At 38.2% G+C, this 14,196-nt stretch overlaps 1 protein-coding gene across 1 annotated transcript in view; it reads left to right on the forward strand.

The window, feature by feature from the left end:
* Window positions 1–52: 52 nt before the first annotated feature.
* The window catches only part of VEGFD (vascular endothelial growth factor D), a 29,094-nt gene continuing 14,950 nt past the window's right edge, over window positions 53–14,196 (forward strand). Inside the window, exons 1-2 of the mRNA XM_006088581.3 lie at window positions 53–328; window positions 12,851–13,052. Coding sequence (XP_006088643.1) covers window positions 239–328; window positions 12,851–13,052 — 292 coding nt within the window. The 5' untranslated portion in view covers window positions 53–238. The remainder of the gene's footprint in view (window positions 329–12,850; window positions 13,053–14,196) is intronic.

The raw sequence follows: 14,196 nt of genomic DNA on the forward strand, positions 1-14,196 counted from the left end.
CTAATTATTCTTGGAGCATGAGAACATTTAAAAAATTTTTCATCTCTCTATCTGCATAAGATTGTGCAAAAACGTACCTTGACTAATCATTTCATTGGATTTTTATCACAACTGATTGTTTTTCCATGTGAAATCTTGGGGTTTCGAACTTTCCTTCTGGAGAATGCCTTTTGAAACAGTTTTCTCTAGCTATCTATTGTCAACTACTTGGTAATCAGTGGGTATTAAAGTGTTCAAAATGTACAGACAGTGGGCAGTGGTGAATATTTTCATGATGTTTTATCTGCAATTGGTGCAAGACTCCAGTGATGAACATGGATCAATGAAGGTAGGTGAGCTTATGTTTTAATATGATGTAGATTTTTTATTGGCTTACATGGAAGACTTTTCTTTTTTGCATCCTCCATTTGTTAATGAGTGTTCTGTTTCTTAGGCATCCTATGATTCTTGCTATGCGTGTTTAAAAATGCTGAGGGGTGTTTTGGGGATGTAAAAGAATATGAACAAATATTCTGGAATCTTTTCAAATGGGCAAATTTCCCCTCAATTTTATATGTGGATGGCATAGTGATTTGATTTCCTAATGAAGCACTGACTTATTTTTGTGACACATAACTTTGTGGCCATTTATATTCAGGTTGTTTGTGAGCACCAAATATTAGTTAATTTAGTTAGTTCATTACTTCTGTCGATGGAAACCTATGTGTTTGCCACAGAAGTTTTCTATCTGGTTTTCCAAATTACTCATTGCCACCATCTAGAAAAATATTTTCTTGGAAGTTAATTTAGTTTTTTGCTCTTTGAAACGTGTAAAATTCAACAGTAATTGAATCTGTGATTCTACAAGCAAGCATTAGATAGAGCCCAATAGACTGAGGATAATGCAAAAATAAATAAACTGGGATGTTACTGACTGAGCAATATGTTTTATGTATTTCATAGAACATATATGTTTTGCTTTTTATTTTGAAAATGATTCTGATATAATTGTTTTAACTGAAGCAGTGCTAAATCATTATTGATTTAGGAATTTCTGGCTGAGAGCAATCAATCAAATGTGGCCTTGAGTTTTTGTAGCTGTTGTTAAGACATGCATTTTTACCAGGGGTGAAGGTGCCCCTAATAGGGGAAATTGGTCCTTGGGGCTGAAAGTCTTATTCTTGTTATGTATAAAGCACAGATAAGCATGCAGTACATAAACAGATATGCAGTATATCTTTAAAGGGTGAACTCTGTGCTAGGGGTAGAGAGACACCTTGTCCAGCCGTTTACACTTTTCTAAATCTCCAGATTCCAAATGCACATGGGATAGGTCACCGTTACTCAGCTCCCCTTCATTGCCACCAGCCTCCATGTTGGACTTCAATGCCAGGTGGAAAGGAATCCAATTTTGAGCCTATTTAATAGGAGAGAGGAAAAATCTGACTTGTTTGAAGCAAGTAAGACTTTTCAGACTGTTCAGCTTTTTCTTACATGCACAAAACTCAGGTTTAGATGTGCTGAGTTAATGGAGTTGCACTTTTACCCCCACCCCCACCCCAGTATTATTGCATGGAGTTTTAAAATGTTCCCATTGTACTTTGAAAACATCAATGTATTTGATGGGACAGGAAGAGACTGATTTGTTGTAATTAAGTACTGTTCTTGAGGTTGCTCAATTCTTAAAGAGCACAGATACCAATAATTCTTTAGTTGCCCTGGGCACAGTGAGGTTTTAAAAGTTTCAAATTTACTGCTACCACAGAAACTCATTTAATGGGGCAACAGAGGAAAGCAGTTGAATTTGCATGTGACAGAAAACATGTTCTTCCACATGGAAGATGCAGCATTATATGCTTAATATTAATGATTTTATTCATATATATTATAATTTCCTTTAAAAAGTAAAGCTACATATATTCAGCTTATATTCACCCAATCCCCAGCTAAATTAAATATGTCTGATGTTAAGTAAAGATTGCCTATAGTTAAACAGAAGTTTTGGTATAGATGTGACTGAGTGGTGAGGGAAGGATAAGGAGGTTTATCATCTCTCTATATAAAAGGCTAATATGCAAAGTGTCCCCTCGGGAGTTAGACCAGAGACTGAGTTTGATTGCTCGCTATGATGTGTGCTGACCACCAGGGGGCGGCATGGAACAAAGGAAGGCCCCTGCTGGCAGCTGGAAGGAAGGCACCAACCAGCAGCTGGAAAGCTCCGATCGGCCCTGATCACCTGCCAGGCCTAGGGACCCTACCCATGCGTGAACTTCATGTACTGGGCCTCTAGTATTGTTTATAATACTTGTCCTTCCCCTTACAACTTTTTCTTAAGAGAAAATCTAAAAAGAAATAAATATGTTTCTTAGTGTTAATGTTCCTCTTGTTTAAATCAAAGTTTAGTATGAAAGCATATTCAGGATAGTAGTGGTTTGGACACTGGGATATGAATTTTATTTTTTGCTTTTTGAGATGAATATGTTTTATTTATTATACAACATTTTCAGGGTCCTCCTCAGTAGTAGGTCCAGGAGAAGGTTTTTCTCTCCACCCTCCCCTCTTCTAACCACCTCTTTTCCAGAATGGATGGCAATGCCAGTCTATTCCCAAATTACCCTTCCCCCATACTCCCCCATAGTCCTTACTTTCTGGTCTTAAACATTCTCCTGTTGTTGTTTTTTTCCAGCTTAGAATACAGTTGCCTCTATTATAGTTACATGAATCTGTGAATACTTTTTTCTGTAGCAACCATGTAAACAGCTGCTAATACCTTGGACAACTGTGCTTAATGCCATTTGAATATATGGCATCCAAATTTCATTACCCATGCCACTTGTACTCAAGAGAGCTGTTTGGGGTAAGCAGTGCATGGAATTTGTGAACTGAGATAAATATGTTTGAAAATCTCAACTCCAATCTGTAAATACTATTTAGCTGCTAAGTTTCTCAATCTAAGCAAAACACATTTTCTTCTAGAAATAAGGTTAACCCAATGCCTTTTTTTATTCAGTAATATAACCAGATTAACCATCTAGATGTGAGATCTATTTCTGTGTCTATTTTCTTCAGCTTTTTTATACAGATATCATAGTCATATACAGTTGCGCAGGGTACTCTAGGAAGCTCCATCCACATAGACCTATATATGTATGTGACAGTCCTGAGTACAATAGTGTAGATACACTGGGCATTTGGTAAATAAAAACCTCACTGTCCTGTCATTCACATTCTGGCCAGCACTATTTCTGGTATATTTGATACACTACTAGGGGAAGCCATCTTCCATAAATCTTTTCAAAGTTACTAATGCAGACATATCAATAGAGTGATGAAGAAATAATTCCAGGTCATGGTAGGCTTTCCCAACTCTTTTCTGGCAAAATTTGTTTCCTTCTCCCCCATACTTCCTTTTAGCCCCCCCTTTCTTAAGAATATTGCTGGGTGCTGTAGTCATTCAAATTCTACATAAGACTGGAATATGTCCAAGATCCACGGGATGTGGGTTAACTACAACTTTCATGAGAAAGCTACATGGCTGACAAGACTTCATAAACTTTGTATCACTTGCCTTCTCTGGAAATTTTCTCTAAAGTGAATTGAATAACAAGGACTGAGGTGCACTCTTCATATTTAACTCCAGGAAGCAGACTCATCCTGACTCCCCATCCCTATCCCACTTCCAGAGTCATTCACAGGAAAGTCCATTCACTTTGTTCTTAGTCAAATGGCCCAACAAGCTTTTGTCCAATTTTCTATCAGGCACAGTCTTTGGCATAAAAGACATTTGAAATGTTTTCCATTAATTTCTTCATTTATGACCTTATCATTGAATGTGTTGAATTATATGCTTCTATACACCGACATATTATCCTAGGTAGTCACCTTTAACTAGTGGTTGAAGCTTTTATATCACTATAGCATATTATTGGTATTTAGGATACAGTAGAACTACCTACATCTTATATCTTGAATATAGTACTACTTTTGTATGACTTATTTTTTAATTTAAAAACGTGATTTGGACTTGTAGATAAATCTTTACTCTAGACCCCTAAGGGTTCTAGAAAAAATAACATTAAAGCTAAATATTGCACAACTTCCATTATGGAACCCCTCTTGGGATAGGTTTATAAAAACAATTTATGGAATGAAAATATAGTATTTGGACACATGGATGCTTCTATGTAGAACTTGACATAAGATCTGAACCTCCCAGGTACATTTTTTATTTTCACAATTAACTCAAGGTACTAGGGAAATAGAGACACAAATGACAGTAAGATTGTTTCTGAGTACATTTCTAAGTTTAACTCTTTTCTACCACTTGAGATTAGCAGAGAGGGTGGGAATCTGCATAACTGGGATGTCATTAAGTTGAGGTGAGATGAGACATTTCTTTTTTGGTTGCATTTATGGTAGCAACTCCACTTTTCTCTGTTTTGCCACTAGTTTTAGTCTCTACCAAGATACTAGGACTTTATAAAGCAAACACACTCGGAGGTCCCCACTGCACCATGAAAGCCTTGAGTGGTTGTGGTGTCCTAGATCATCTCTCCCTTGTCTCTCATTAGAACTTTTTAGTATTTGGCAATTCATTTTTTGTTGAATATCTACTATGTCTCAGCATTGATCTCAGTGCTGAGAATGCAGGAGGAAATAAGACAATTCAAGTGTAATGGAACTTATATTCCAAGTGTGGTTGGAGGCAGACACTATACGAATTTATAACAACTCAGGGTGTTAGTGCCTTGAAGAAAATTAAGCAAGGAGAGCAGAAACAGATTAATGGGTGGGAACGACTTCTCTGATTCAGTTTCATTTGTGCAGACTCCTGAAGGAAGTAAGGAAGGCAGAGTCCACCATGGTGTAATGGCTATGGTGAGGGCAGGGAGGTGACTCAAGTGTTTGGGTATTAGCCAGGGGCCAGTATGACTGGAATAAGGAAAGTGGAGGCCAGCACTGCAGTCATTGAAGTTGAAGAAGTAGCCGGGGCAGGTCATGTAGGGTATGGCTGTATTCCTGTAAAGCTTTACAGCCACTGACATTTGAATTGTATATCATTTCCATGTATCAGGAAATATTCTTTTCATTTGTTACAACCATTTAAAATGTCAAAAATAGCCCTAGCTGTTTTGGCTCAGTGGATAGAGCACCAGCCCATGGATTGAAGGGTCCCAGTTCAATTCCAGTCAAGGGCACATACCTGGGTTGCAGACTCAATCTCCAGCCCTGATCGGGCGCATGCGGAAGGCAACCAAACGATGTGTCTCTTTCACATTGATGTTTCTGACTCTCCCCCTCCCTTCCACTCTCTCTAAATATCAGTGGGAAAACATCCTTGGGTGAGGATTAACCAAAAAAAAGTAAAAAATAATTCTTAGCTCATAGGCCGCAGGCTGGATTTGACCCACAGGTCATAGTGCATAAACCCTGATCTATATCATTACACTATTCGTCCTCATTTTTGTTTGCTTGTGTCTAAGCTTATTGCTTTCTTATCCTCCATTAGAATGAAAGCTTTTTGAGATCAAGGACTTGTAATAGTCTTCTTTACTATAGTGTCCCACTCACCTTATACAAAGCCTGTAATAGAGTGGATACCAAGATATTTGTTGACTGACTGATAGAGTAAGCTTCTCCAATTTTGACATACCCAATTTATGAACTACTACATTAAACAGTCTCCAACATCAACTCTTATTGTGATTTGTCTGATTTCATTATTTAAAATCCTAAAGCATTTTAGAAGGTAGTATACTCACCCTGGGATATTTTCCTGTGGGGATTAGAGAATATTTGGGTGGAGGTATCCAAGAACCCTTCAGTGTCCTTCCAGCTGCAAGCTATTCTGTAAGGTGTTCACTTCTAGGAGCCAGTTATAGAAGGAAGTCACCTTAGCCAATTATTCCAGCTTGGTGGTCCCAGAACAAGAGATGGGCAAAGCAGAATCTGGCCATACAACAGATCTAATTAAAGCTTGAACAACTTGATGATCTCCCTCATCTTTGAGATCCTTAAGAAGTGCTGTCTATGTTTTCATTTTACACCAGTTGGGTTTGTGAAGATGTGGTAAATTATGGCAAAGTACTCTGGTCAGAAATGTTATTAGTCAGGCTAGGCCAGAACATGCTGAAATAACAACTCCAAATCTTTAGGGTTCACAAACAATAGAGACTTATTTATTGCTCATACCACATGACCATCCTGGTTCATCCAGGGTCAACTCTACGTCAAGATGAAACAGGCTAGCATCCACATCTTGAACGTCATTAATCACCATGATGGAGGAAAGGACAGCCCTGAGAGAGTCTTGCCCTGACAGTTAAATGCTCTGGCCTGGAGTGACAGACATCACTTTTGTTCATAAGCCCTTGACTCACCACCCCATCAACCACAAGGGGCCCAGAAGTGCAATCATTCCATGTGCTCAAATGGTAGAAAGCTGTAAATATTTGGTGAACAGTATTAATGACTAACACACACAACTTGAGTTGCTTCTAAATGTTTCTCATCGTACCTTTGAGATGGGAAACAGCCATGGTTGGACACTGGGATAGAATCACTGAAGGAAGACATTCAGGATTATTTCTGCTGCTCAGGGTGCTCCTTCTCCCTGAAAAAAGAAAGCTGTACATTCAGTTCAGTAAACATTTGTGGAATGTCTTCTATGTGCCAGGCATATGAGTGGAAGTGATGTTTGTGGTTTTTTTTATATAAACTAAAGAGGTCTTAGTTATTTGCATCTTACCAACAGCCAAAAAGTTCAATTTAACCTTTGGAAAGGCTCATTTTAATACCGAAAATTTTAAGTAACACTAACTCTTTATAATGAGTCTCCTTTTGTTATTCATTGTTACCTAAATAACTGTAACACTCACATGGAGAAAAGTACTGTTTTCCTGAAATCCAGGTTTGGCTAAAATAGTTTCTGAAGAGAGAAAAATTATATGTATTGAATATTGCTATGGCAAATATTTTGTTGTTGCCTACTGTTTTATTTTGGAGAGAGTTAGGAAGACTGTAATTTTGGTTGAATGAATACCCTGAGTTCATCCTAAATAAGAGACTCCCCAAAAGGAACAGAGTGGGATGATAAAGTAAAAGCAGCCTTTGTAATGGTGTGCTTGGTTCATAACTATACTGTCACAGCAAGACTCAGGATCATTGAGTATTTTAGAGAATGCAGAGGATATTGGAGAGGAGGAGGAGAGCAGTAGGTGTTCACATGGAGCCGCTGCATCTTTAGGAAGATGAAAGGGGGCATACTGTGCTTCCAGCAGCACAACAAAGCTGCCTTGTAAAAAGGATGATGAAATTCTGCATACAAATTCTCTGCCCACCCAATGGATTATGTTAGAAGTTAGGTTGAAATGGGACTGTAGCAGTTAATTATGGCCACAGTAATGCTGTGTGACAAACCAGTCCAAATTTCAGTGGCTTCAAACATCAAAAATCTATTCTCACTTATATTTCTGTGGGTCGGCTGGGAGTCAAGACTCAAGCCATGGGTTGAATGTGGGTCTGCCTCACATGTCTTTCCTCCTCCTTGAATCAGTGGGCTAGAAGGAGCAGGTGCTTGTGGTAATGGTGGAAATCTAGGAGAACTGTGCAATCATAAGTACATTTGAGTCCTCTGCTTGTATCATGTATCCTATTGGTCAAAGCAGGTCACATGCCCCAATGTCATTGGGCTGAGAAATAGACTCCTTCTTTGGTGGGGGTAGCAGGAGAGGCAGTGAAATTGTTTGTAATAACCTAATTACCATAAAGGCTCTGGGTTGTTTCCTTAGACGTTGGGCCCTTGATCTTTGAGATCAATGATAAAGAGATTCTAACTCATGAATATATATACTCATGGGGTTATTCAGAGCATCCTTTTAGAACTTTGCCACTCAAACCCATCCCACACTCATGTGCCCCCACATTTCCTAAGCACAAATGCATCAAATGGGAGCAGAGAGATTTGAGTAGAGCCCAGATTTAAAATGTATAGGGGGGCATAGACATCTCCACAGATGCTAAACAATGCGGCTGGGGAGAAAACCACCAATAATAGTCATCAAATTGGAGGCTTTGAAGGTCTCAGACATCTTAAACCTTTAGAATCCCCTTAAAATACCCAGACAGCTATGCATTCATTTTCACAGAAGTGTATGCATGCATGTGTATGTATGCACGTGAGCATACGCACACACACACTTTCCCTGCATATGTAGTTCCTTTCCTCAGTTTAAGTTTCCTGGATTTCTCATATATATGCATTTAAATATAGAACTGCATAAGTAAAAGAACTGCTGGTAGCATGAGCCTCCCCACTCCCCACCCCCCACCAAATGACCAGGTTTCTGGATTTCAGAGGAGGAGGACCAGGCCTTCTGCTGGTTCCAGCTGAGCATCCGAAACAGGTGTAGCCAGAGCAGTGATTATCAGTAAGTTCCCACAGTTGGTATGCCCCCTGCTGTTAGGTACTATCTATTGCGAATAAGGCCAGACCCTAATAAAACACAAAGGTTTAAGAAGTGGGTCATTTTTTTCTTCATCCATCTATAAAGATATATGTAAAGCCTAAGCAGATACTTTGAAGTTGGCCTTTTATCTGAAAACTAGAGGCCGGGTGCACAAAATTTGTGCACAGGTAGGGTCCCTAGGCCTGACTGGCGATCAGAGCTGATCGGTGCCTTTTGGCTTCCAGCCAGGGCCTCCCTTCCCTGGCTGCCAACTGCCGACCAGGGTCTTCCTTTGTTCTGCGCTGCCCTCTGGTGGTCAGCGCACGTCATAGCGAGCGATAAAACTCCTAGTCTCTTGGTCAAACTCCTGTGGGGACACTTTGCATATTAGCCTTTTATATATAGAGAGATATCCCCAGGAAATTTTTTTAAAGGAAAAGGAAAAGTGTGCCCTTGATTTACCCTGAAAAGTTTTCCTCTTTTTAATTTTTATTTACTCTAATTGGAGTTGCCCCATCTTATTCTTTTCAAACCCACCTCTCTGGTTACTAAGGAAAATCAAGGGCCATCAGAGACCTATAAACCCCAGCAAAGGACCATATGCCCTGCTCCCAAGAAAGGGAAGAAATGAAATGAACTTCATTGGGTGCCTACTCTATACCTGATCATTTCCCACATATGACCTAGTATAATCTCCACATCCGTTCTATGAAGCATTATTAGCATGACCATCTCTAAATGGGGAAACCAAGGCTTAAGGAAGTTCAAAAATTGACCCTCAGTCCAATAGCTAAAAAGGAGCAGTGCCTGAATTCAAAGCCAGCTTATTTTTTTAAGTTACTATATAGTAAAATCAACATTATTCCATTTTGATGTGCAGTTTTATGAAATTTAACACATGTATAGATTTGTGTAATCACCACAACAATAAAAAATACAGGAAAATGTTCATTTATGCCAACCTTTTATAGTCACACCCTCCCCCAATCTCTGGCAACCTCTGATCTCTTCTCCATCACTATCATTTTGGTGTGTTTTTTTGAGATTGTCATAAATGGAATAGTATAGTATGTAACCTTTTGAGATCAGCTTATTTCACTCCCAATGCCTTTGAGAGCCATCCAAGTTGCTATGTGTACCACAGTCCATTTTTTTTTTATTGCTGCGTGGTATTATGTGGGATGGATGTAGCACAGTTTGCTTAACCATTCACCCATTGAATGACATATGGGTTATTTCCAGTTTTATTTTGGTTATTGCAAAGAAAGCCAAACTATAAACATTCATGTAAAGGTTTTTCTGTGAACATAAGTCTTCATTTATCAAGGGTAAATTCCTAGGAGTGGGACTTATGGTTCACATGGTGAGTGTATGTTGAACTTTACAAGAAACTGCCAACACATTTTCCAGAGTGCAATAGCATTCAAAGTCAGCTTTGAACACTCTGAATCCATGTTCTCACCTCTTCAACCAGCTGTCTGTCCAGAGGACAGAGGGGTTTATTGTATCGGGCAAAACTTCCTTTTGGGAGATGTTATTTCCACTTGGGACTTGAAGGAGGCAAAGTCACAAAACTTCAACTTGGACTCACAAGTTTAACATGGCCTGAACAGATTTTTTGACAGGTGGAAGAGTGAGAAATGGGAATAGAGGGGCAGCGGTGGGGGATATCTCTGGAGAACAGCCGGGAACCTGGTGGTGCAACTTGGACCCCAAACCAGGGGAAATTTTGCAGTTTTGGCTAAGCCTTAAACACCAAGTTAAAGGTGTAATGCAAAATGCTCTTCCAGTGAAATTGAAGTTGCTAAGAGTTGGAGGGAACAGGAACTATTTGTACTGCAACCTGATCTGCCTCCCTAAACCCGCTACAAAGAACTGTGCCCCCAGGCCATACTTGTAAATCCCTAAGCAAATCTAGGGAAAGTTGTGTGAAATGTGTTCCCTCCATTGCTCACACTGAAGCTTCTGGGTTTTCAAAATATACAAATTCTATTCACCTCACCCCCTTATGAGCAAACTTCCTGAAAACATATTGCCAACATAGTTTGACAAAATAACATCAACAGTTTGTAAAGGCTTGAGAGCATAGTCTCAGAGCCACACTTCTCAAGAGGTCCAGTGAGGAGCTTTGCTTAGCTGGTCACCTTTTTCATCTAGAACAGGAGGTTTCTTCATATGTGAAGTAAAAATATAAAACAATTTGAAGAAATGTTTAAAATAAGTATAATTAAGACTCTTAAAGAGATAAAGAAATATTCATAAAATAAAATTACAAGTTAGGAAAAACATACAGAAATGAAACAAAAAGCAGATTGGAAAGAGAATGAAATAGAAATATTAGAAATTAGAAATATGATGGTTGAAATTAAAAGCTTAACAAAATAAATTGTAGATCACACAATTGAAAAATTGGTGATGGAAGAGATGAATTTAATTTATCCATAACACACAAAAATGAGATGGAGAAAAAAATGGATAAATCTGAAAAAGATATTTAAGAGATATGTAAGATCATTGAAAGGCTCCAATGTATTTCTAATAAGTATTTCAAAAAAGAGAATAAAGACAATGTAATACAATGGAATAATGAAAAATATAATGATTGAGAACAGAACTGAAATTTTTAAAAAGTGGGTGGCCTCAGATTTAAACTGTTATGAAGGTCTCTGTCTCAACTTCTCAACTTTGCTCTTGTGGAATGAAGGCAGCTAGAGACACTATGTAAATAAATGGACATGGCTGTATTTCAATAAAATTTTATTTGTAAAAACAGGAGGGCAACAAGCTGAATTAGGCCGGGGGGAGGGTATATTTTGATAATTCCTAATCTAGAGAATTAACTATTGTATATGTTTTCATGTATATTCCTCCAGATATTATATATGATTATCAATGGTTAATTGTTTATATATTTGATGCACATTATACACACAAATGACTTTTAAAAAGATATAACTGAATCATACATGACCATACTTGCTCTTCTGAGCACCCACTTTCGGACAACTCAGTATCCATCATCATATCTAAAAAAAAATCTACTCCCCAAACACTGTTGAATGCAGATTCATTCTTCCCAATACAAGCCTACATCTCTGGTTTTGATGCTCACATAGTATTTAATTGTATACATGTATCATTATTTATATAACCATGACCCTAGTTTTGAACAAATAGGCTGCATACTGAAAATCTTTTGTTGGCCAAGTCATGTTTTTAATTTAAAAATATTTTTATTGATTTTAGAGAGAGGAAGGGAGAGGGATAGAGACATAGAAACATCAATGAGAGAGAACATCATTGATCAGCTGCCTCCTGCATGGCCCCTACTGGGGATCAAGCCCACAACCCAGGCATGTGCCCTCACCCGGAATAGAATTGTGACCTCCTGGTTCATGGACTGACGCTCAACCACGTTTTTACTTACAAATCCAGGCATCATATCAGTCAATACAGTTCGTGCAACTGTGTGGAAAGGCAATTTTCAGCATAAACTGAAGAAGTGTATTTTATGAGAAAAAACACACCCATACCTTTGAAATGGCAAACAGATTTAAAAGGCTCAGAGGATTAGAAGTCAGAAATTTCAGGTTGTTAGAATCTTAAAAATCTTTTTTCCTAGTGTGACTTTAGGCAGTTCCCCAGGACTTTATGGGTCAGTTTCTCAAACAAATAATAGAATGAAAACAATTGTCATTGGCTCCTGTCACAAAATAGTGCAATTTAAAATATATATATTAATTACACGTGGCTGCTGTACCAAATAACCACAAACTTGGTGGTTTAAAACAACAGAAATGTATTTTCTTTCAGTTCTGGAATTCAGAATTCTGAAACCAAGGTGTAGGCAGGGGCTCTGCTGCCTCCAAAGGCTCTTAGAGAGAATCTTTCCTTGCCTCTTCCAGCTTCTGCTGGCTACAGGCCATCCCTAGCTTGTGGCTGCATTATTTTAATATTTGCCACTGTCTCAAAAAATCTTCACCTTTGTGTTTGTGGCTTCCCCTCTTCCGTCTCTTATTAGGATACTTGTCTTTGTACTTAGGGTCCACGTGGATAATCCAGGAGGATCTCATCTCAAGATCTTTAACTTCATGACATCTGCAAACTTCCTTGTCCCAAATAAAGTCACATTTACAGGTTCTGGGGGTTAAGATGCAGACATATTTGGAAGCTCACCATTGTTTTTAAATGTTCTGAGTACCCAGGGGGAAATACGTAATCCCTTTGATTCAATCATAAGTGAGCAGAATGTGAATAAAAAAATTACTACTTTGTTTTCCCTAGGTACTGTTGTACATTTGAATCATCTCTCTAATGCCTTTTCAGCTCTATTTACACTTTTAAGTATTAGCAATGAAGGTTATCAGACAAACTAAAACTTTAGTAACTTGGTTTCATACCACTATTTTGTTTGTTTTTCCAAGCGGTCCCTGTTAGAACAATCTGAACAGCAGATTAGGGCAGCTTCTGGCTTGGAGGAACTACTGCAAATCACACACTTCGAGGACTGGAAGCTGTGGAGATGCCGGCTGAAGCTCAAAAGTTTTACCACCCCGGACTCTCGCTCAGCATCCCATCGGTCCACCAGGTTTGCGGCAACTTTCTATGACATTGAAACATTAAAAGGTAGGTGTGTGTGTATATGTGTGTGTGTGTATATGTGTGGGTGTGTGTGTGTGTGTGTGTGTGTAGGCCAATTCTTGCTCTTTCTCAGATAGTAACAAATGCACCAACTCTGCCAAAAGTTTGAGCAAGGCAGCATGTGTTAGGGAGAGGAACAGGGGGTCTGATTTCATAGCTTTGGTGTTAACGGAGAATCTTACTTTCCTATATCTACTCTTGTTTTCCTATATTAACTCTGCAGAGAAATATATTGAGTATGATTCTGAGATTTAAAAAATCAACACAAAAGAACACTTCAAAATACAGGAGTATATTTAACTCAAAGATGTGAGGGCAAAACACCCCAGAAAGATGGTTTTTAATTTTTTAAAAATCATTGTGTTTACTTAAAAAATAAAACAACCTTGGCATTCATTAATAAAAAACATTCTACTGCTATACATACATGGATAAAAACTAATAGTTTAGATATAGATTTTTTATTTCTTTGACATTCTATGGTTTTTTAAAGTAAAAAAATGAAAAGTAAAAGTTGGAAGCTAAGTTGTAATAACGTATGCTGGTATTAGTAGCAGAATAATTGATTCTCTCTAGATGAAATAATCTAAACTCCAAACTATAAAATAACATAATTGGAAATAAAGAAAATAGTAAGGTATGGTGGTCCTTTATAAGAAAACCATTGTCTATATGTACTGTGCCATAATGAATAAAATGCATGCAAATAAAATTATGTGGCTTTCAATTAGGCATTTAACTTTTTTATGAAATGTCAACATAATGCAAGAAGCCACTGTGGCAGTGTTGACCTAGCATTTTATTTATTTTTATTTTTATCTTTATTGTTGAGAATATTACAGATGTCCATCACTTTCCCCCCCATTGCCCACCTCTACCCGGTTCCTGCCCCACCCCAGGACCTAGCATTTTAGAATTGATTAAGATATGATTGCCTGCTAATGGATTATATTTATCAAATAATTCAATTTGATCACTAAGCCAAAATCATTCTTTTCTTTCTTTCTAGAGTTATCTTTACTTTTCCCCACTGGTAAAAAGATGACAAGGTTGCACAGGTCTCTATTGTTGGCTGTGGGGAGGCTTTGTGTAGGCAGGGATAAATCCCTCGGCTGCATCGTGGGCCTCA

The sequence above is a fragment of the Myotis lucifugus genome, unplaced genomic scaffold (genome assembly GCF_000147115.1).
Source record: "Myotis lucifugus unplaced genomic scaffold, Myoluc2.0 scaffold_49, whole genome shotgun sequence".
Taxonomy (NCBI): domain Eukaryota; kingdom Metazoa; phylum Chordata; class Mammalia; order Chiroptera; family Vespertilionidae; genus Myotis; species Myotis lucifugus.